The 20,350-nt window shown below is 48.5% G+C and overlaps 1 protein-coding gene across 4 annotated transcripts in view; it reads left to right on the top strand.

Annotated features, from left to right (window-relative positions):
- GDPD5 (glycerophosphodiester phosphodiesterase domain containing 5) overlaps positions 1 to 18,795 on the top strand; it is a 194,276-nt gene extending 175,481 nt beyond the window's left edge. For 3 of the 4 annotated variants that reach the window (XM_063327247.1, XM_063327265.1, XM_063327256.1), the window contains exons 11-17: positions 1,381 to 1,599; positions 4,198 to 4,355; positions 6,270 to 6,417; positions 7,271 to 7,353; positions 10,872 to 10,886; positions 14,590 to 14,702; positions 16,020 to 18,795. In XM_063327247.1, the coding sequence (XP_063183317.1) occupies positions 1,381 to 1,599; positions 4,198 to 4,355; positions 6,270 to 6,417; positions 7,271 to 7,353; positions 10,872 to 10,886; positions 14,590 to 14,702; positions 16,020 to 16,135 (852 nt within the window). In that variant the 3' untranslated portion in view covers positions 16,136 to 18,795. The remainder of the gene's footprint in view (positions 1 to 1,380; positions 1,600 to 4,197; positions 4,356 to 6,269; positions 6,418 to 7,270; positions 7,354 to 10,871; positions 10,887 to 14,589; positions 14,703 to 16,019) is intronic. The other variant, XM_063327275.1, reaches the window with a different exon arrangement.
- The last annotated feature ends 1,555 nt before the right edge of the window (positions 18,796 to 20,350 follow it).

Below are 20,350 nucleotides of genomic sequence, written 5' to 3'. Positions count from 1 at the left end.
TTCAGGAGCCCGTCTCTTCCAACACCCCATAGCTTCTGCCTGATTGCTTTTAGCTGTATAATCATGGAAGGATTTGGGTGGGAACAGACCTCTAAAGGCCATCTACTCCAACCCCCCTGCCATGAGCAGGGACAGCTTCAACTAGATCAGGTTGCTCAGAGCCCCGTCCAACCTGACCTGGAATGCTTCCAGGGATGAGGCATCTCCCGCCTCTCTGGGCAACCTGGGCCAGGGGCTCACCATCCTCACAGCCAAGAATTTCTTCCTAATATCTCATCTAAATCCCCCCTCTTTCAGTTTGAATCCATTACCCCTTGTCCCATGGCTCCCCTCCCTCATCCAGAGTCCCTCCCCAGCTTTCCTGGAGCCCCTTGAGGGACTGGAAGGGGCTCCAAGGTCTCCGCAGAGCCTTCTCTTCTCCAGGCTGAACCCCCCCAACTCTCTCAGCCCGTCCTCCCAGCAGAGGGGCTCCAGCCCTCCCAGCATCTCCGGGGCCTCCTCTGGCCCCGCTCCAGCAGCTCCGTCTCTCTCCTGTGCTGAGACCCCAGAGCTGGAGGCAGCACCGCAGGGGGGTCTCCCCCGAGCGGAGCAGAGGGGCAGAATCCCCCCCCTCGCCCTGCTGCCCACGCTGCTGGGGATGCAGCCCAGGCTGTGGGGGGGTTTCTGGGTTGTGAGCAAACATTGCCATGTTGAGCTTCTCTTCACCCACCAGCACCCCCAAGTCCTTCTCCTCAGGGCTGCTCTCCATCTCCCAGCCTGTATGGATACTGGAGGTTGCCCCTACCCATGTGCAGGACCCTGCACTTGGCCTTGTTGAACCTCATGAGGTTCACATGGGCCCACTTCTCCAGCCTGTCCAGGTCCCTCTGGATGGCATCCTGTCCCTCAGTTGTGTGAACCACACCACTCAGCTTGGGGTTGTCTGCAAACTCGATGAGGGTGCCCTCGATCGCACTGTCTGTGTCACTCATGAAGATATTGAACAGTACTGGTCCCAGTGTGGACCCCTGAAGGACACCACTTGTCACCAGTCTCCATCTGGTCCTTTTTATTTTTAGATTCTGAAGAATCCTTGGTGATCATATACATAGTGTAAGAAAGTACATTTTTAGCTTACTATATTGTAAAATTACATTACTGCCCTATAGCTCTGCTCTCCTGGAAATGCAGTACTAGTATACCTTGCTTTTGGTAAGGATCTGTCACTTGCCCTTGGGTCGGGAAACTGAGGCACAGAGCTTCAGCAAGCTGCAAGATGGTCATCAAGCATGGCTGTCAGCATCCCCCACTGTTGTCAAGGTGGTATAGAAAAGGGTCTTTGACTGTATTCGAGGAGTCTGGGCTTTGTGGCACTAATGCTTGGATGTGCTTTGCTTTCAGAATGACCCTTTCTGGACAGCTGGGTCTCTCTCAAGGTCTGACTATTTGGAAGCTGCCAACCAGTCAGTCTGCAAGCTGGCAGATATGCTAGAGGTGATCAAGGACAACACATCGCTCATCCTGAACTTCCAGGACCTGCCACCAGCTCATCCCTACTACAGCACTTACATCAACATCACCCTGGAAACCATCCTGGCATCGGGAATTCGGCAACAGGCTGTGAGTTCTGTGGGGTTGGTGATGTTTCCAAAATTGCCCTCTTCATGGGTTCCGTGAATCCTTAAGTGTCTCATTTGATCCATTTGAACACTTGATTTGAAATGCTACTTCATGCCAAGAAGTCATGCTGGGGATGGCTTTGCCTTCAGGCTGGTGGTCCTAGAGGCTTGAGTAGCATCTTGGACTGTACTTATGGTAGTATAGCTAGTAGAAGGAGGAAAGTGATTACTCCCCTTACTCGGCAATTATTTGTTCAGTGTGGGGCTCACCAGTACAAGACAGATGTTGGTAAACTGGGGCAAGTCCTGCAGAGGCCACCAAACTGGTCAAGGGGCTGAATATGTGAGGAGAGGCTGAGGGGAGCCGAGTCCCTTCATCCTGGAAAAGAGAAGACTTTGTGGAGACCTAATGGCAGCTCTCCAGTGCTGGGAAGGAGGTTGTTGAGAAGTTGGACCACAACTCTTCACCGAGCTGTGTGTCAGGAGGGTAAGAAAGAATCATCGTAAATTGGAACAGGAGAGGTTTTCACTGGATATAAGGAAACTAGTTTTCCCTGTGAAGGTAGGCAAGTGTTGAGAGGGGCCAGGAGAAACTGAGGGATCTCCATCCTTGGAGCTTTTCAAGATGCAACTGGAAAAAGCCTGGAACCTTGTTTGAAATCGGTGCTGGCCCTGGTTTGTGTTGGAGTAGAGATCTCCTCAGATCCCTTCCCTGATAAGAGCCTCGGGCCCGAGAACAGAGGCTGAGACCTGGAGGTCAGTTGCGTGTGGTAGAAAGACCTTCCTCTCCTTAAAATCATAGAATAGTTTGGGCTGGAAGGGACCTTTTAAAGGTCATCTAGTCCACCCCTGCTTCCAAGGAGTCTCCTTCTGTCTCCTTGGTTTTAAATAATGTTTCAGCCCAGATTCAGCTTCTGCTTGGAGGAGAAATGAGTGTCCTGGAGATTAGGGTTTTTCAACAAAAGGAGGTCTATGTACCTTCAGGTCTATGTATATGCAGAGATTCTCTTACAGACTTTCATTTCTGCCCCAGAATTGTCCTTGCTGGGTTATGCCAAGCGTTTTAATTTCCAGCTCCATACTGTTGCAATTATGGAATAGGGTAGAAACATTTTGGTTGGAAGAAACCTTTAAGATCATCAAGTCCTACTGTTAACCTGGCACTGCCAAGTTAGCACTAAACCATGTCCCTCAGCACTACATCTACATGTCTTTTAAATACTTCCCAGCCAGCCTTGTTAGCTGTGTCCTCTTTGACCATGAGGTATTATAGATCTTCACCCAGCCCATCAGGAGCTCCCTCTGATGTAATCACCTCTTCTGGAGGGAGAGCACCACTTCCCATGTGTTGGATGGGTACCAGACTGGGGGACTCTGGGTGTCCCTTGGAAAACTTCTTCGTGGATCTGTCTTGGAAAGGAAATCTGGTCCTTTCACTTGTCCTGTGGTCTCCCTTGAATACGGACTGGTTGAAAATAGCGTAGTGAGGCTGGCAAGTGGAATGACTACATCACTCGCAGCGTACATATTGCATCTGTATCAATTAAGTGCATCTGCATGCACAGACAAGTTCAGCACTGACTTGTTCAGCGATGGGCCCCGGAGGAGCTATTTTTAGCTTCCGTCTGTCTTTCTAATGACAGATGCTGCCACCCAGTTCCCAATTAACTACGTGGCTGCAATGGTGGTGTTATCCACAAGCCTCTGCCAGCTTGGCTAGATCCAAGGGAGGACCATGCTGTCTTATCCTTGGATATTGGAATGGAAAGTGGAAGAAAAATAGTTGAAACATAGATGTGGGGTTGTGAAGTGATATTTAAAAGATTGGTAGACATAGTGCTTAGAGATATGGTTTAGTGATGGTTTTTGTCAGAGTTAGGTTGATGGTTGGACTAGATGATCTGAAAGGTCCCTTCCAACCTAGGCAATTCTATGATTCTCATCCAGGTTTTATGGTTCCCTGTTGAAAATGCTGCATTTGTGCTGCTCTGATGCTTTGGTAGAGGAGTGTCACAGAGTTATTAAACATGGGTTAAAGCAGTGCTCAGATCATCTCGTTGGGCCCAGCCTCTGCATGGCAAAAGCCATAAAACTGCCCAGCTTGGTTCCTCATCCACTTGACATCTGGCAGCTGAGCACATCAACAGTGACTAATTTGACACGCTTTCAAAGCGTGGTATGAACTTAGGGAAATCCTTGCCCTGGGTTGGAATAGATGTAGCCCTGTTAAAAAAAAAAAAAAGGAGGGGGAGAATAAAACCAGCCTTAGCCATGGGATCATGGGAGGCTTCTCTTGTACATCCTGTCCGCACTGTCAGTATTAGTCTCATGTCTTTAGTTCTTCCTGTGCCCTGAATTGGGCACGGAGGATAGGTTTGCAAGGTTGTACCACGTGTGTTACAGCCCTCTGGGCTCACGGACAATCCTGAAATGAGTAGAGATGTGGGAGACTGTAAGTGTCTCATAAATAATTTGTACGACAAATGAGACAGTCTCTCATGTGATTTTGCTTCTGGCTTGGTGTAAACTGGCTGTCTTGTGTCACCAGCTTTGTGAATTTTCTTTGCCATAGCCATCCTCTGTCTCGCTCCCTCCGCAGGTGATGTGGCTGCCGGACACAGAGAGGCAGCTGGTCAGACAGATTGCGCCGGGTTTCCAGCAGACTTCTGGCCTCAAGCTGGATGCAGAGCGCCTGAGGGAGAAGGGCATCGTGAAGCTCAACCTGCGTTACACCAAGGTCACGAACGAGGATGTCAGGTACAGCCCTCGGTTTGGACACTGCGTGGTAGCCCACGTGCTCCACGGTGGGTGCATCCATGGCCCAGCAGCACCTTTTCTGATCATCCCAGGCTGTCTTATCTGCATAGAGGTATCTTTTCAGATGGATTTGCTCTTGAAAGCTTGAGCTGTGCAAGCTTGTCCCTACCCATCACCCAGAATCCAGGCTGTTCCCGGGAGCAAACAGCTGACTCTAATAACTCTACATGCTAATTCAGTATATGATGATCCTTTTTGAAACACAAATATATGAATAGTCTGATTCTTATTACACTGTCAGCTCTGGAAAAAGTGAAGGCTTTTCACACTGAGTACCTCCAAGTGCTGTCTTACCCTCATTAGCAGCTGCCCTTTGCTTCTGTTCGTCTGCTCCAGAGTTGCTGCCACAGAATTTTGATTAGTCCAAAGTCTGGATATGCTTTCAGAAATTTCTCTTTGGAGAGAATTCACCCGTTTCGTTACTGTCCTTTGTCAGCTATTTAGACTGGTCAGGTCTCCTCTTTAATGAGACTGGCACAGCGTGGGGTTCCTCTCCTGCTCGAGCCTGTGTTTGAACCATGCAGTGACTTAGCTCCCAGCTTTGTCCCCTTCTCGGAAAGGGCGGGTTTTCTCTGGTGCAGCTTTTATATTTTTTTAGAGTTAACTTTTTTTTTTCCCCCGCCAAAGAGATACTTGAAAATGAAAGAGCTTTGCAGACGAAAATTCTCTTTAAAGGATTTGTCTTGCTATATGTTTGGGCTGGGAGTAGGGAACATCTGGCCCCAGGGCTGTTTGAGAGCATGGTCCTATTTATTGTAATCCAGTGGTGGCTTTCCATGGCTGCCAGCGATCGGTCTAGTTATTCACCCTGAAAACCAAGTCTGTGCTTTACCTGCAGGATAATTCCTGCCTGTTTTTCCCCTACCTATTTGCTCTATCTCATGGAGAAGACCATATGCCAATGCTCCCATCTATCCCGGCTCATCAGCCCCAATCTCTCATCAATCCCACCTCAGCTGTCTCCAAAATCCAACCTGTCACTCGAGTCTTTCTTGAACCCTGGAAGCCTTCCGAAGCCTAGTCCTACAGCACGAGCCAGAGCAGGCTCAACAAGCCCTGGTATTACACGGTTCTCTCAATCCCCCCAAAAAATCAGCATCTGGATGTAACATTGTTGTGACCACCTCCGCCCTTGAGAATCCCTTAGCCTTTGGGGCAGCTTGATCATGTTGTGAGCTTTGAGATGTCCACATCTTGCATAGTGGCCTCCCACCTCAAAGTGCTTTGCAGACAATAAACTGCTAGGATTAATCTCTGTGCTGGAGATTAGTGATGCTTCTGCTTCATAGATAAGGCAACAGCAATTTATGCAAATCATATGGGTACATGGACGCCGCTGTCAGTGCTTGGTTTGCTGCTGACAGCTCTTGTACCCCAGCTTGCGGTTTTAGCTTCTTGGAAAATGACCTCAGGAGACTGGAAGCTGTAACTCTGCTACTGTCCCCAAAACAAGGGCATGATGTTGGAAATGCAGTCTGTCAGTTTTTAATTAAGTAAATTGCCGATGAAGTGTTACAGGCATCTGAGCCAGATGTTAATTTTACGTCAACATGATGAGGCGGTTGTTACAAAAACACGCTGTGTCCATCATTCATGAGGAAGTATCTGAGGTGGTCTGTGGCCTGGGTCAGATACCATCCAAGAGGCAAAGAAAGCTTTCAAGTTCAAACCATTTGATTGCAACACCCTTGGGTTGCTCGTGAAGTGACCATGCCCTGTTAAAAACCACCCATCTCATGCAATTCAAACCCAATAAATCGAGCCTTGATTACACAGGTGAGAGCTCTCCTCTTGGAGATGAAGGTCTGACGTTTGCTGGGGGACTCACGTCTCGCCCTGTCTGTCTCCTGGCAGGGACTACGCCATGGCGAACATGAGCGTGAATCTCTACACTGTGAACGAGCCCTGGCTATACTCCATCCTGTGGTGCGCCGGCGTCCAGTCGGTCACCTCCGACAGCTCCCACGTCCTTCGCAAGGTGCCTTTTCCCATCTGGCTAATGGTAAGCACAATGCCTGGGAAGGTGCTGTGAACCCCTGGAAGGAGGGGATGAAGTTGGAGGGGTGTAGAGGTGACCATTGAGCACTGGAACCATAGAGCTTAGGGGGTTTCTCCACAAAGGTTTGGTTGGGTTCAATGTGTTCTTGGGCTTGGGAGTTTTCACCCTCTGTGTGCCTGAGCTGGTAATGGATCAATGCTCCTCTTGCACAATCCCTTCCTTCAGATGGCCCCGTCTCTCTCCATGCAGGGTTTGGGAGCCTTGGATATTATGTTGCATGCCCCATTTAACCCATATGATTTTTCCATTTTTCTCCAATGGAAAAAAACCTTCCCAGACCTGCCGAGCAAACCTGGCTTCTGTGTTTTGGCCAGGCTGCTGAAAAAAAAAAAGGTTGTTTTTTTTCCTGTTTTTAATACCAAATGAGGACAAGTTTTTCTACTGGCTACCCCATTGTTGGACAAGGAACAACCAGAGACCAAAGGTCCCTTACGCATCAAGTAGCCAGTAAACTCTCTGAAAACTCCCATAGCACTTTGAGTCTCTGAACCACACAGAAATATTCACATACAATACAGCCGAGGGTAGGAAACTTTCAGCTCATGAAGTTCTGAGAAACTGTCAGGACATGAAAGGAGGGAGAGTTTAAAACTGTTCCTGTTTGTGGCTTTTCCTGATAACGTCATTTTGTGTGACAGGCTAGCATTAGGAATGTCATAAACGCTGTGATTTATATGCGACCCCTGCAGCTCTGTGCTTTTCTTGCTGTCCCGGTGGTAACTTTAGCAATGTGTGGTCTCTCTGTGACTCTACAAACCAGAAGGTTTAAGGTCTGCTTCTGCTTTTTGTCTTCCAGCCTCCAGACGAGTACCACCTAATCTGGATCACGTCTGATCTCATTTCATTTATCGTAATTGTAGGAGTTTTTATATTCCAGAAGTAAGTAGCATTGGTACAGCTCGACTCTCATGTATCTGTGGCATGTGTTTTTTCTTCAGAGCGTGGGGTGGAGATGGGACAGAGGAGCACCGAGCTCCTCAGGCGTTTGGATTGCAATAGCAGGGAAACTGTTAGTTAAAAATCCCCACAAAGACTGCCAACAATAATTCCCCTTCTGAGATGTGACATTGAATTGGATGAAGTCACTACTTTTTACGAAAAATGAGAGATCTCAAAATAGTAGATAGATGCCTTGTTCTGCTTATAAACGTGTGTGGGAGAGAAACTGTAAATGCTTTAGGGAAATGGATGTTGAGAAAGAGATTAAAATGCTTTAAAGGAAGAAGCAGTGATGTTTTGAGATTCCACCATTACAGTCTTCAAAAAGAACATATCATAGTTATCTTAAATCCGTTTGTTCCTGTTTGGATGAAGAAACAGAAATATTCATAGGATGCTTAGAGTTGCAACGGACCTTAAAGATCATCCAGTTCCAAGCCCCTGCCCTGGGCAGGGACACCTCCCACCAGACCAGGTTGCTCAAAGCTTCATCCAGCCTGGCCTTGAACCCCTCCAGGGATGGGGCAGCCACAGCTTCTCTGGGCAACCTGGGCCAGGGGCTCACCACCCTCACAGCCAAGAATTTCTGCCTCAGATCTCAGCTCAGTCTCCCCTCTTTCAGTGGAAAACCCTTCCCCCTCGTGCCATGGCTCCCCTCCCTCATCCAGAGTCCCTCCCCAGCTTTCCTGGAGCCCCTTGAGGGACTGGAAGGGGCTCCAAGGTCTCCCCGGAGCCTTCTCTTCTCCAGGCTGAACCCCCCCAGCTCTCTCAGCCCGTCCTCCCAGCAGAGGGGCTCCAGCCCTCCCAGCGTCTCCGGGGCCTCCTCTGGCCCCGCTCCAGCAGCTCCGTGTCTCTCCTGTGCTGAGGCCCCAGAGCTGGAGGCAGCACTGCAGGGGGGTCTCCCCTGAGTGGAGCAGAGGGGCAGAATCCCCCCCCTCGCCCTGCTGCCCACGCTGCTGGGGATGCAGCCCAGGCTGTGGGGGGGTTTCTGGGCTGCCAGCGCACATTGACGGCTCGTGTTGACCTTCTCACCCACCAACACCCCCAAGTCCTTCTCCTCAGGGCTGCTCTGCATTCATTCTCTGCCCAGCCTGGAGTTGTGTTTGGGATTGCCCGACCCTTGTGCAGGACCTTGTACTTGCACGCATATTATGATTTAGCAAATCAAATCAGTTGCTTAGTTTGATGCATAGAGAAAGCCTCTCCATTTTCCAAAGAAAAGGGAGATCAAGGCAGAAACCTCTCTTTCAGTCAGGGTCCCTGAAAACAGCTGTGGTTCATAAAACCTAGGAGCGGAGCAAGTTAAGACACTGATAAATCAGGAGGAGGTAAATCAACTTCCTAATGGCAGAGTTGGCCAAGCCACCTTCCTCTTGATTATACATGAGGAAACCATGGTGTCTTCCTGGAGATGTGCCTTTTCTCCTAGGAGGCATTTTAGCTGTCAGTGGTGACAGTGTAATCACCCTCTCTGGGGAAAAACGTGAGCTCGGAAAGAGATGCGCTCCCTCCAGCGAGCAGCAGCAGCCTTCTCCTGGGAAAATCTGTCATTCTGAAATTGCATTCCCTTTTCCCCGGCTCTATAATCTCATCTGCTTTGGCATGCACAAACGACTGTCCTAGAGACATCAAAGGACCTACACTTTCCTTCCTTCTTAATATTCGAAATGCTTTGTGTCAGGAGCAGCAATTTCTTTTGCTTCAGCCTCATGAGCCAATGATTTCACTGTCGCGTTGTCCCAAATCATCTGCTTGCAGCAATCTCTCTCCTTCCCCTGGGTGCAGAATTACCCAGCTATTTTTGCCGTGTTACAGTAGGCTGTTGCTCCTGCCAGCAGCTGCTATGGATTTGACTTCAGGCCACATGTTGTGTCTGTTTATGATTATGTCTAAATTCATGAATCGCACAGTCCCACGCTGGTAGACCCGTGCCCAGCAGGTCCCTAGTTCCAGCATGAGAGAATGGAGTGAGCACCAGATTCAGAACTCTCCTCTTGGATTAGATTTCCCAACGGTTAATGAAACCACTGACCGAGATGAGATTAAAATTTTTCTAAGAAGTCTTGTGATCTGAATTGTGGCCGATTAAACCCTTCCTCCAGAAGGGTATTGTGGCTGTGTTGTCTGGAAGCTGTCTCCACTCCCTCAAATTTGTCAGTTGGTTTAATAGAGATGTCCCTGCTCTTTAGACCCTGTATTTCTCTGTAAAATACAGAAATGCACGGGGGAGTCTGGAGGCAGGGACTGACCTCTCTGAAGAGCAGAATTTGAAGGCCAAGTTGATGACGTATTTGCAGTCCTTTGCATCATCTCCCGAAGTCAGTTTTAGAAGGCTTTCCTGAATCAGACCCAGGAGACCACAGGCTGAAGAAATTAAACTGACTCAAACTGCTGAATGGGAACTGTAGGTCCCTGAGCAGAGTGAGATGGTGCGTGCTTGGAGAGGGGGAGAAGTTGCAGCTACATGGACTTTTCAATAGCTGGACTCTTCCTCTCTGCACGGATTGAATTTCTTCCAGTTTGGAAGAGGTTTGATGGAGTAAGGCAAGAGGAAGCAGGGTAAGGAAGGAAAGCATTATTGCAGGGTTTCTCTTCCACTCGCTATGTAAGTGTGATACAGGTTAGAAGAGCTGGGAACTGCCACCAGTTTTCCCCAGCATCCATCAGCCTGGAGCACTGAGCTCTGTGCCCAACATCTGGACCTGGCGTAGAAAGGCAGTTGTTCAGAGAGCTCTGGCCGCATGGGCCCATCATAGCAGGGCCAAATGTCATCTTTTGGGTTTCTCCCTTGGGACAACTCAACCCTGAGTCAATAGAAGGAAGAAGGAGAAACTCTAGCACCAGAAGTTTGACTTTCTGCAGCAAAGGCCTCGCTCTTCCAAGAGCTTTGTGCAGGAGAGACCCATTTCCTTCCAGTTTCTCCACCACATGAAAGAATTGGTAGAAGCGTTGAGGATATATTAAAAACAAATCACAGCAGAATCGCCCAACTACTACCTGCTGATGTGATTCAGCTCTGGGAAATGGGGCTTGGCATTTGGCCTTCAATGTGGTGGTTGGTTTTTTGTTTTTATTTGGGTTTTTTTTGTTTGTGGTTTTGTTTGTTGTTTTGTTGTTTTTTTTTTTTCCCCCCAAGTCCTTTTTGGGGCAAAACAGAGCTGCTTCCTTCATGTAAGGATGAGGGGGTGGGTGGGAACAGAGCCACCGCTTCGATGTGCTCGTCCTCTCTCCCACGCATGGCTTGTCTCTCCTCCGTAGCCGCGGGTAGGGATTGCTCCTGCTGTTCTGCTTCAGCCCCGGTGACAGGATCGTGGCAGCCTCTCTGGAAAGGAAATACCAACTGTGATGACTTCTAACCGATCTTTTTTTGCCTCTTTGCCTTGTTTATTTTTTTACTGCTCTGACTGTTGTGCATGTTCCTCCTCTTTCTCTCTCTGCTGCATTCTGGCATCTCACAGCTATCACATGATCAGGTAATTCTGGTGCTTTCCTCCTCTTTCTCTTTTTTCATTCAACCTTCCTTTCTCTCTTTCTTTCTTCCTCTCTGCTATGGCTTCACTGCAGATGGACAGGGCAGGACACAGTTTTTCCACGGTGCTTTCAAACATCTGGCTTCACAGGGGGGACCATAAAGGGCTGAACGTTGCATAGTCCATAGCCATGAGCACCGCGGGAGCCTGATGCTGAAGCCGGTGGATGTTTTGAAGGCAATCCGACCATCCGTTACAATGATCCAAGTCACTGCCTTTTTAAAACAGCCCTATTCTGAGGTCCTGCAGTGTGTTGTAATTGGGAAATTCCCAGTGGATATAATGCTTTCTCCATGGAAATAATCTTATATAAAACATCCCCTTCCTTCCTGCATTTACCAGAGGTTTTTGAGACCAACCTCTTCTAAATCGGACAATTCTAAAGAAAATAACGTCACCTGTTCAATTATATAAAGTACTGCTTTTTGAGCCCTGGGAATGAATTCATAAAGCTAATAGCTGGAAAGGTTTGGCACATCAATTGCTGCACTCGGAGCTTGGCATCTTTTAGGAGTCTCTTCCCAGTTACACCACTGTGAAACTGGAAATGCAGTGTGCAAATAAATAGCATTGCACCCAGGAAGAGAATGAGCCTGGGATGCTGGATTCGAAGTGCCATCAATTGGAAACCCAGATTTCTCCTCGTATTGGCTGCTTTCTCACCAGTCTATCTCATCCCCTTGGAGGGAAGCGCTGATGCTTTTCTGCAGTAAAGCCTTCATTGCATCCGTACTCCGACCAAACTCTTCACGTGTTACCTTCTCCATTCCTTCCGCTGTGTGCCATGGGGTTGTATTTCTGAGGACTTGGCTACTCCCTATCTGTGCTTATCTGCCCCTCTCCCTCTCCCCACCCACCACCTCGGGGGTCGGGTTTGGCCACCTTCAAGCATTGCCTGCTCTACAAGGTACCTTGGACTTGCAGCGTTACGCCCTTGTGGCATCTCCCCAGAACAGGACCTGGTTATGGGGCAGGGCTGAATGTTTCTATGGGTGCAGGGAGGTTGGGTGTTCTCCCCTTCTCGCCTCCCCCTTGCTCCCTGGGTCGTGGATAAGGAGAAGACAAGCTTGGAGGAGCTGGGCAGGTTTTAGACATGAGCAGTCACAGGATGGGGACTGTGGTTGTGGCTGGCTTGGCTCTTTGCTCACTCCATCTTATCACCTCGGTACCAATCAACCCTGTTTACTCCCATCCCTGCCCCTCTCCCATCCCCTTTCCCTACCATTTAGCATCTCCTCTCCAAACCAAGGGTCCAGTCGTGGCCCTAACACGGTGTCTGCTGTCTCTGTGTTGTTGTCCCAGTATTTTTTAGTCTGTTCCCACCCTGTGTCCGTCTGGTCCACTTTGATGCCAACCTCCCAGAACAAGACCTACCTGCTGTCTGTCTGGCCTTTTTGCACGCTGCTGTCCTAAACGTGGCCGATCACAACAGAGTCCAAGGGGGTAGGAGAGGTGCTCTTTTCTATTAAACAAGCTTTATGGAGACCCAAAGGCTACCGAGCACAGCAGAGAGTAGTTCATATATGGTGTTGGAGTTACGTTGTGATTAAATTTACTGGTAGGTCTTCTAAGAGGGTATTTCAAAGTCTCCCTGAAAAATGGGGTCACCCTCTCCTAGTTTGTTCAATCAAAGCAATACACCCCTGTGACAAGAGGAGTCATCGGCCCCTCGAGCGTAATTAGTCACCCTGGGTCTGGCTGCAGCCACCATGTGAGGTGGGGAGCGGAGAGCAGTGGATATTCCTCTTGGGAAGAGGAGAAAAGCTCTTGGTCCCCATGCCCTTTGAGGCTGGACTCTCTGTGCCTCAAAAGAGCCTATGCCCTCCATGGGACGTTGAGGACCAATGGGCAAGTGATCATCGTGCCTTTTGGCCACACAACCTAGCCTAATGCTGAAAATGCTGATGATGTGGGCCAAGAAAAGACTTCTTGTAGCGATATGTTTTGGTCCTGCCTGATAGTAGTTTAAGGAGGGTCTTGTCCTGTGAGATCCTATGCACTTCCAACCATATTGACCTCAGTGGGATCTGCCTGCATGGGACACTAAGGGCACAAATTATCATCTTCCAAGTCAGAGTGGCTCAGCTTAGATGATGGTAATAGGAGAAAAATAGTGTTTTCTATTTTAATTTTTTTATACTTTAATATCTTTGCCTTCTTGTGCTTCCTCTGTGTTGCTTCTGTCCATGGGTCTGCGAGTTGTGTCCTGTTGCCATCCCGTCCCTTCTTTTCTCTGTAGCCAGAGCATCTACCTTCATCCTTACCCCGGTCAAAGCCTGATGGTGTGGTGTCACCCACTGGGATTTGGGAAGGGGATAGAAACCCCATGAAATGGACACCATCTAGATTTTCTTGGAAAAATTGCACAACCTCTTTTGTGGATGTTGCTTTTTCAGGCTGGGGATGTGTGGAGGCTCCTCAAACCCTCTGCTCCTGGGGCTTGTTGGGGGTTAGAAATTTAAAAGAAGGTGGTTATCACCTTTAAAAAAAAAAAATATATATATCACTTTCTCCTGCGTGGGTGAGCCACTAGATGGTGCCAGAAGATCAGAAGCCCCATAAACCACTCTAAATCCCTGCTGTTTCTCCATCAAATAGATTTACAGCATCCCTGGCAGGGAGAATGTGATTTGCTTGAAAGCCTTTCTCTGTGGTCAGGAGGTAGGACAAATCGGTGGGGTGTGGGCTGTGAAAGCTTGGACTAAATAACATCCCATTGCAATGGGATATTGGGTATGGCTGCTTTGTCTGAGCCCACCAAACCCTGGTTTCTCCTATTGCAGCGGCATCCCACGTTTCACTCCTGGTGCCAGCAGCTCTGCAGCAGAGGGTCTGCTACACAGGGGTGCTCTCAGGCTGAAAAACAGCTTTAAAAGCAAAATCCCCCTTGAATGTGCTGCCGTTGCTTATTACCAACATCAGTAATTTTCTTTACATGCATTCAGTAATGAGAATAAAAGTCTGGCTAATCTTATGTTGAGCCAAGTTTCCATCAGCCTTATGTTGTTTATGTGGTGGAAACTTTTGGTGAGCACTGAGTTTCATCAAGGCTTAAAAAGTGTGGGGTTTGGGTAGAAGGATTTAAGGAAAGACCTGACATTTAGGGAGGGAAGGGTTCTGGGAGAAATCACGTTCAGAGGAACCATACGTGACAGCTACCTGTGTGGGGACAGTGTCTTTGTTGCATCTTAGATTTGAGACCTTAATTTGTCTTTGAGGTCTCTTCTCCCACAAGGGTGAGCGTGTCACACGGTGAGGAAAAGGTTATGGTTTCTTTACTTGGCTTGGTCTCTTGTTTTATTCCCTCTTTCCAACCCTAAGAGTCAAAATAGTCAAAGTAGCCATTCCTCCTTAGGGCAGTTGGGTAGCTGATGTGATAGGGAGGGGTATCTGCACTCCTTGGTGAAATTAGCGGAATTAGGATGCTCAAGGTCATTAAAGATGACCTGCTTGTATGTCTGTACCCCTCTGAGATAACATACTCATCTCTGAACATCCTCCTACCATGCGGGGTTGCATAGGTGCAAGGGAGCAAAAGCGTGAGGGTCTCTGGGACTTGGTCTCCACATTGTTGGTGACGACTTGCCTTGAGGATGTTCCCATGGCTGGGGAGACCAGCTCCTGATATCCCTCTCTTGTCTTGCAGGTGGCGTCTAGGAAGCATCAGGACCTACAACCCAGAGCAGATCATGCTCAGCGCTGCTGTCCGCCGGTCTAGCCGAGATGTCAAGATCATGAAGGAGAAGCTGATCTTTTCGGGTACGGATGGGGCTGATCAGTCAGAGCCCTTTGCTCCATCCCTCAGCTGTCCCCCTGCTCTCTGCAGGTGGAGGAGGTGGTCTTGATACAGGTGTCATCATCTGCTGGTGGGAAAGGGTGGCTGGACTGACCCTGCTGCATTGAACCACTTGTAGGATGTGGTCATGGCTCACCCATCCCAAACTGGTGCTCGTCTGAGCACTCATTTGCTGAGAAATCCCATGTCTAACTTCCCAAGTTGTGCCATGCAGCTCCCATACTGTCCCACATCATCTCTGCTCTGAGTTGTCAACAGTGTGTCAAAAGTTATAAAATCCAATCAAATAATGGCATAGGTCACCACAAATAGTGATGGTGAGTTTGGGGTAGACCTGGAATTCAGTGGCCCTGTGGATTGAGGGTTTCCTGGTATCCTTGTGCTCCTCCCAGCATTTATTTGTGTTGGAACATCTCACCCCACCTCTAAGAAAGATCTCAAATGTGTACAAAGAGCGGAAACATTTAGCTTTAAAAGATTAAAGTTGGTGCATGAAGCTGGAAAACTCACGTCTGAAGGAATGTGAATATAATCTCCCCTTGATCTTTGCTATGGGTTTTCTTTTTTTGTATTTAGGGGCTAGAGACTTCCAGCAGGGATCAGGGTTTATTGTACTGGGCACATACACAGCAAAATGACAACTCTTGCTTCGAAGAGCTTATTGTGTGAAATGCGGGTCTGATTCTGCCCTCCAGAGACGGTGAAAATCAGGTGTAAATCCAGGGAATCCAGAGAGGGAAAGCAGTTGGTCACAGCAGAATTAAGCCTCCCCAGCGTGTCCTAGACATAAAATATCCTTAGGGGTAGGGGATATATATTAAATTTTTGTGTATCTGAAACACGTGCTTTTGCTTAGGGTGGGTCTTTACAATTAAAGTTAAAATTAAGTTGCACATTTTTCCAAGTGAAACCAGTGACTATAGGAGTCTGCCCTTTTCCAGAATGGCCATTTGGGTAGATAAGTTCAGGTATTTTGCACCCTTTTTCTACAGGTGAGTGTATGGGGGGTCCAGTTTTGCCTCTGATGGTGTCAGGGTTGTCAAGGTCTGAAATTTAGAGGTCAGCTCTTATTTGGAGGTAGATGCTGCTCAGAGCTGGTTTTAAATGGGTGCAGCATCACTAAATCTGGGGTGAAATCCCTGTAGGATCAGATAGATCCCATGTGCTGGAATTGCATGGTTGCTCAATGCCTCAGTTTCCCTGTCCATGGCGGGGGGGCTCCTGGTACTTGCACCCCTGTGACGATGTGTGTCCTCCCTTCCCTTCTCTACCCTCCCCAGAGATCAACAACGGCGTGGAGACCACGGATGAGCTCTCTCTCTGCTCCGAAAATGGCTATGCTAACGAGATGGTCACCCCCACGGATCATCGGGACACCAAACTGAGGATGAACTGAGGGGCTCTGGTCCAACCCCGGCGCGTGGCGTCCCCTGCGTTTGCTCCAGCAGCGAGAGCCGTGCTCTCCTGCTTGCTGTGGGATGGGAACCTGTGAGGAACTGCTGGTCGGGCAGAGACCCCTTCCCATACCCCATCGCTGGCTGCTCTGCCTCCCTGGTTGTGAGGTTGGAGGGGCTTATTTTTGTAAATATGTAGAAAATCTGATTTTTTTTGTCTCTTTTGGAGGTGTGGTTTTTTGAGTGTAATTTTTTTTCCAGGGCATGAGTGGAAATACCGTGTTCATTAAATCCTCGACCTTATGGCTGAAGTTATTTGAATCTTGACGTGACAGCCTGAGTCCCCTTGGGGGGGTTCTGGGATGAACACGTTGGATGTGTCTCCCCTTGCTCCCCCTTCCTCTTCTCCCTCCTTCCCTTGGTGCAGCGACTGTGTAGCTGAACGTTGTGATGTTCTCGTGAAGTGTCGTTTTTCTTACTTTTTTTTTTTTGTTGTTGTTGCCCTCCCCTTTTTCCCCTTTCCTGGGCAATGAAGTTTTAGCTCTAATGCAACAGGAGGCTGTTTGGAGGAGAGAAGCTTTCCTAGGAGAGGAGACAGCACTGCTCTTCCCCGCTGAAGTTCAGACAGGGAAGGGGTTGCGCTGGCTCAGTCACTTGGGCACCTGCTCCCTGTCCCCTCGTCTTTCCCCAAAGCCTGGTTGCTCGCAGGGGAATGGCCTTCTGGAAATGTTCTACCACAGCCTTGAAGACAAATCCTGAGTGTTTGCTGTAGATGGGCCTCTGCTGGCAGCATGCTTTCACTTTTTTTTTTTATTTTTTTTTTCCCTTTTATTCTTTCTTTCTGTCTTTTCCCTGAGTTGTGCTCTGTCGGGAGCCTGGATGGCTTGCAAAAAGCAATGCCGTGGGCACCATCACCGCTCAGATCTGGCTAAAGTGCCTGCCACGCCGAGTGGCATTTGGAGTCGCTCCTTGCTTCCCTGTCCTTGCACCCGTGTAGGAAGAGGAGGTGGTGGTGCGGTGTGAGCTTCCCCTGCTCTGGGCCAAGGAGATGCCCGTGGGTGAAGGAGTTGTAAATAGTTTGGAAGGTGAAGCAGCCCCGGAGTGTAATTTATTCCTGCAAGGAGACCTTTCCTCCTTGCTTTGTAAGCAGGATCTTTAAAAAGCTGCATGTTCACGTCCTCCAAAGGAGCGACAGTCTTGCAGCGGATGCTGACAGGCTCATGAAGGTAAGAGCTCACATCAGCGTGTTTCCAATGCAAAAGGCTTTAAACCAAAATCCTATACCAGAGGTTAAAAAGGAAAAAAAAAAAAAAAAAAAAAGAAAAAAACCCTCAGAAACCAAGTAGATGGTGGTTGCATTTTATTCCCTCCCTGAAACGGCTCATGACCGGCCCAAGGGCCGTCTCAGTTCTTTGCTCTTGACCTTCAAGGCCTCGTGGAGAGGAGCCTGGTTTTGGGTCACTCCGTTGTTCGCACGGAGCTGGTTCCCAAGGCAGCTGAAGCCAGCCGGAAGGCTGCCGGAGCTGTGAATGGGTCTTGGCTCAGTCCCCACGGCCTTCTGCTGTTGGGTTGCTCCCTTCCTTGCTGGATCTTGGTCGGCATAATGTGGGAAATCCCATTGATCGCAAGCTTTCTTTGATGCTTGGTGTGCACTGCCTTGAAAGCAATGGGACCATCAAAGATGTTTACCATGGAGGGAATGGGAGCTGAGGCTTAGTCTTTGGGTGCTGGCCAAGCTGGGCTGCGGAGCCCATGAGTGTCTGGGAGAAGTCACCTTGCAGAGGAGAAGGTGGTCTACGAGATGCTGACGTGCATCACGTTCAACGCACAAAGCAGCCTCGAGCAGTTTGTTCTTGTTTTGGCAGCATTAAACTGCTCTATTTTATTTTTTTTTTTAAGCTGTACTCTGGTAGTGTTTTGAAACCCTGAAGTCTTGGGCTTAGTGTGTAAGAACCAGGGGCAAAAGTGGCCAACTTATCAATGTAAGAGAAAAATACCCCTGTTAATAATGAAAGTGTGAATTGTGATGCTTTAATAAACACCTCCTAAGAAGTGCAACACAAGACTTTAATTTGTTTGCATCTACCCTGGGTTTTTATGAATGTAAGTGGAGTAAGACCCTGGTCCATGATCCCTCTTACCTTCCCCAAGTACTGTCCTTTTTATATGGTACTCTCTCAAGTCTGTGAAATACAGTGTGTTTTCTCTGCAGAATTGCAAGATTTTGGTGGATTTGAAGGCTTTTGAGAACAAAGTTGCTTCTCCCTTTACTGTGGTGCTGTATTGAAACATTCCCGGTGGATTGTCATTGCCAAGTGAGAGATGTTGTTAAATCTCAGCATCTGTTGATAATCACCTGCATGTTCTGTTTTTATCCTTGGAGATGACTTTATTGAAAGGTCAAGTGCTTAAAAGCTTGGAAGTGTTAAAAGCAATCTAACAAAAAGTTGTTTTCACAATTCACTTTTTTCTTTCTTTTTTTTTTTTTGATGAGAAGACCCAAACTTTATGCGTAATGCACTGACTGTTACCGTTATCGTCCTGAATATTTGCTACCTTTTTTTTTTTTTTAAAAGGATGATACTTTTTTGATGAAAATAGACCTAGACCAAAATAAACTCTGCAATGCTCTGTGAAATAAACTGTCAGTATTCCCCTGCCAGTCTGTGATGTTGTCATGTGTTCTGGGATTGTTTGCATAATGGTGATGCCTTGATCTTCTCCCTCTGTTTCTGCTTTTTTGTGCTTTATGAGGGAGCTAAAGGTCTGACCAGAGGGAGGTTTGGAGATCCATCCTTCTTGAGATCGGTACAGTGGTGTTGCATCTCTTCTTGATGACAACCCCAAGCTGAGTGGTGCAGTGACACACCTGAGGGACAGGATGTCATCCAGAGGGACCTGGAGAGGCTCTAGAAGTAGGCCCATGTGAACCTTATGAGGTTCAACAAGGCCAAGTGCAGAGATCTGCACCTGGGTCAAAGCAATCCCAGTATCCATACAGGCTGGGGGATGAAAGGAATAGAGAGCAGCCCTGAGGAGAAGGACTTGGGGGTGTTGGTGGGTGAGAAGCTCAACATAAGCAGGCAATGTGTGCTGGCAGCCCAGAAACCCCCCCACAGCCTGGGCTCCATCCCCAGCAGCGTGGGCAGCAGGGCGAGGGGGGGGGATTCTGCCCCTCTGCTCCGCTCGGGGGAGACCCCCCTGCAGTGCTGCCTCCAGCTCTGGGGCCTCAGCACAGGAGAGACACGGAGCTGCTGGAGCGGGGCCAGAGGAGGCCCCGGAGGTGCTGGGAGGGCTGGAGCCCCTCTGCTGGGAGGACGGGCTGAGAGAGTTGGGGGGTTCAACCTGGAGCCTTCTCTTCTCCAGGCTGGAGACCTTATTACAGCCTTTCAAGTGCTTAAAGGGGGCTTATAATAAAGATGGAGACAGACTTTTTAGCAGGGCCTCTAGTGATAGGACAAGGAGTAATGGTTTTAAACTGAAAGAGGGGAGATTTACATTAGATATGAGGAAGAAATTCTTCACTGTGAGGGTGGTGAGACACTGTCCCAGGTTGCCTAGAGAGGTGGGAGATGCCCCATCTCTGGAAACATTCCAGGCCAGGTTGGATGGGGCTCTGAGCAACCTGATCTAGTTGAAGATGTCCCTGCCCATGGCAGGGTGGCTGGACTAGATGGCCTCTAAAGGTCCTTTCCAAGCCAAACCATTCTGTGGTTCTCTCCCACCCAGGTTTTATAAGAGAGCATCTGAAAAGCAGTCACATGAAGAGGAGGTGACTGCGCAGACCTGCATCTTGAACAGTAACTGTAGAATAATTGTTCAGTGGTTGTGGCCACATGGGGACAATGATGCACCCGTAGAAGCGATCAGGCAGCAGTTTTAAACCGAACAAACGGGAAGCAATTTATTTTTAACACACATTATGCAAGTCATTGCCCCAGGGTGCTGTGAAGGCCAAAAACCATAAGCAGGCTCAAAGAGCAATAAATGGCTCGTACGTCCATTAGCACTTATTAAACACAGCTTGGGAAGTCCCTGAGCAGTTCTTTGCTAAATATGTATATTAAGGGAAAGTCTTGCTTGGTGCTTACTCTATTTCTTTTTATTCTTTACCCCAGGATCTGCTCCCAGCTGCAGACAAGAGGGTGCTTTGGGTGAGAAGGGGATCTTGTCTTGGTCAGCATGGGGTTGTTCTTTGTTAAGCAGCTGTTTTCTCC

The sequence above is a fragment of the Chroicocephalus ridibundus genome, chromosome 1, assembly GCF_963924245.1.
Source record: "Chroicocephalus ridibundus chromosome 1, bChrRid1.1, whole genome shotgun sequence".
NCBI lineage: Eukaryota > Metazoa > Chordata > Aves > Charadriiformes > Laridae > Chroicocephalus > Chroicocephalus ridibundus.
This window is presented reverse-complemented; position numbering and strand designations above follow the sequence as displayed.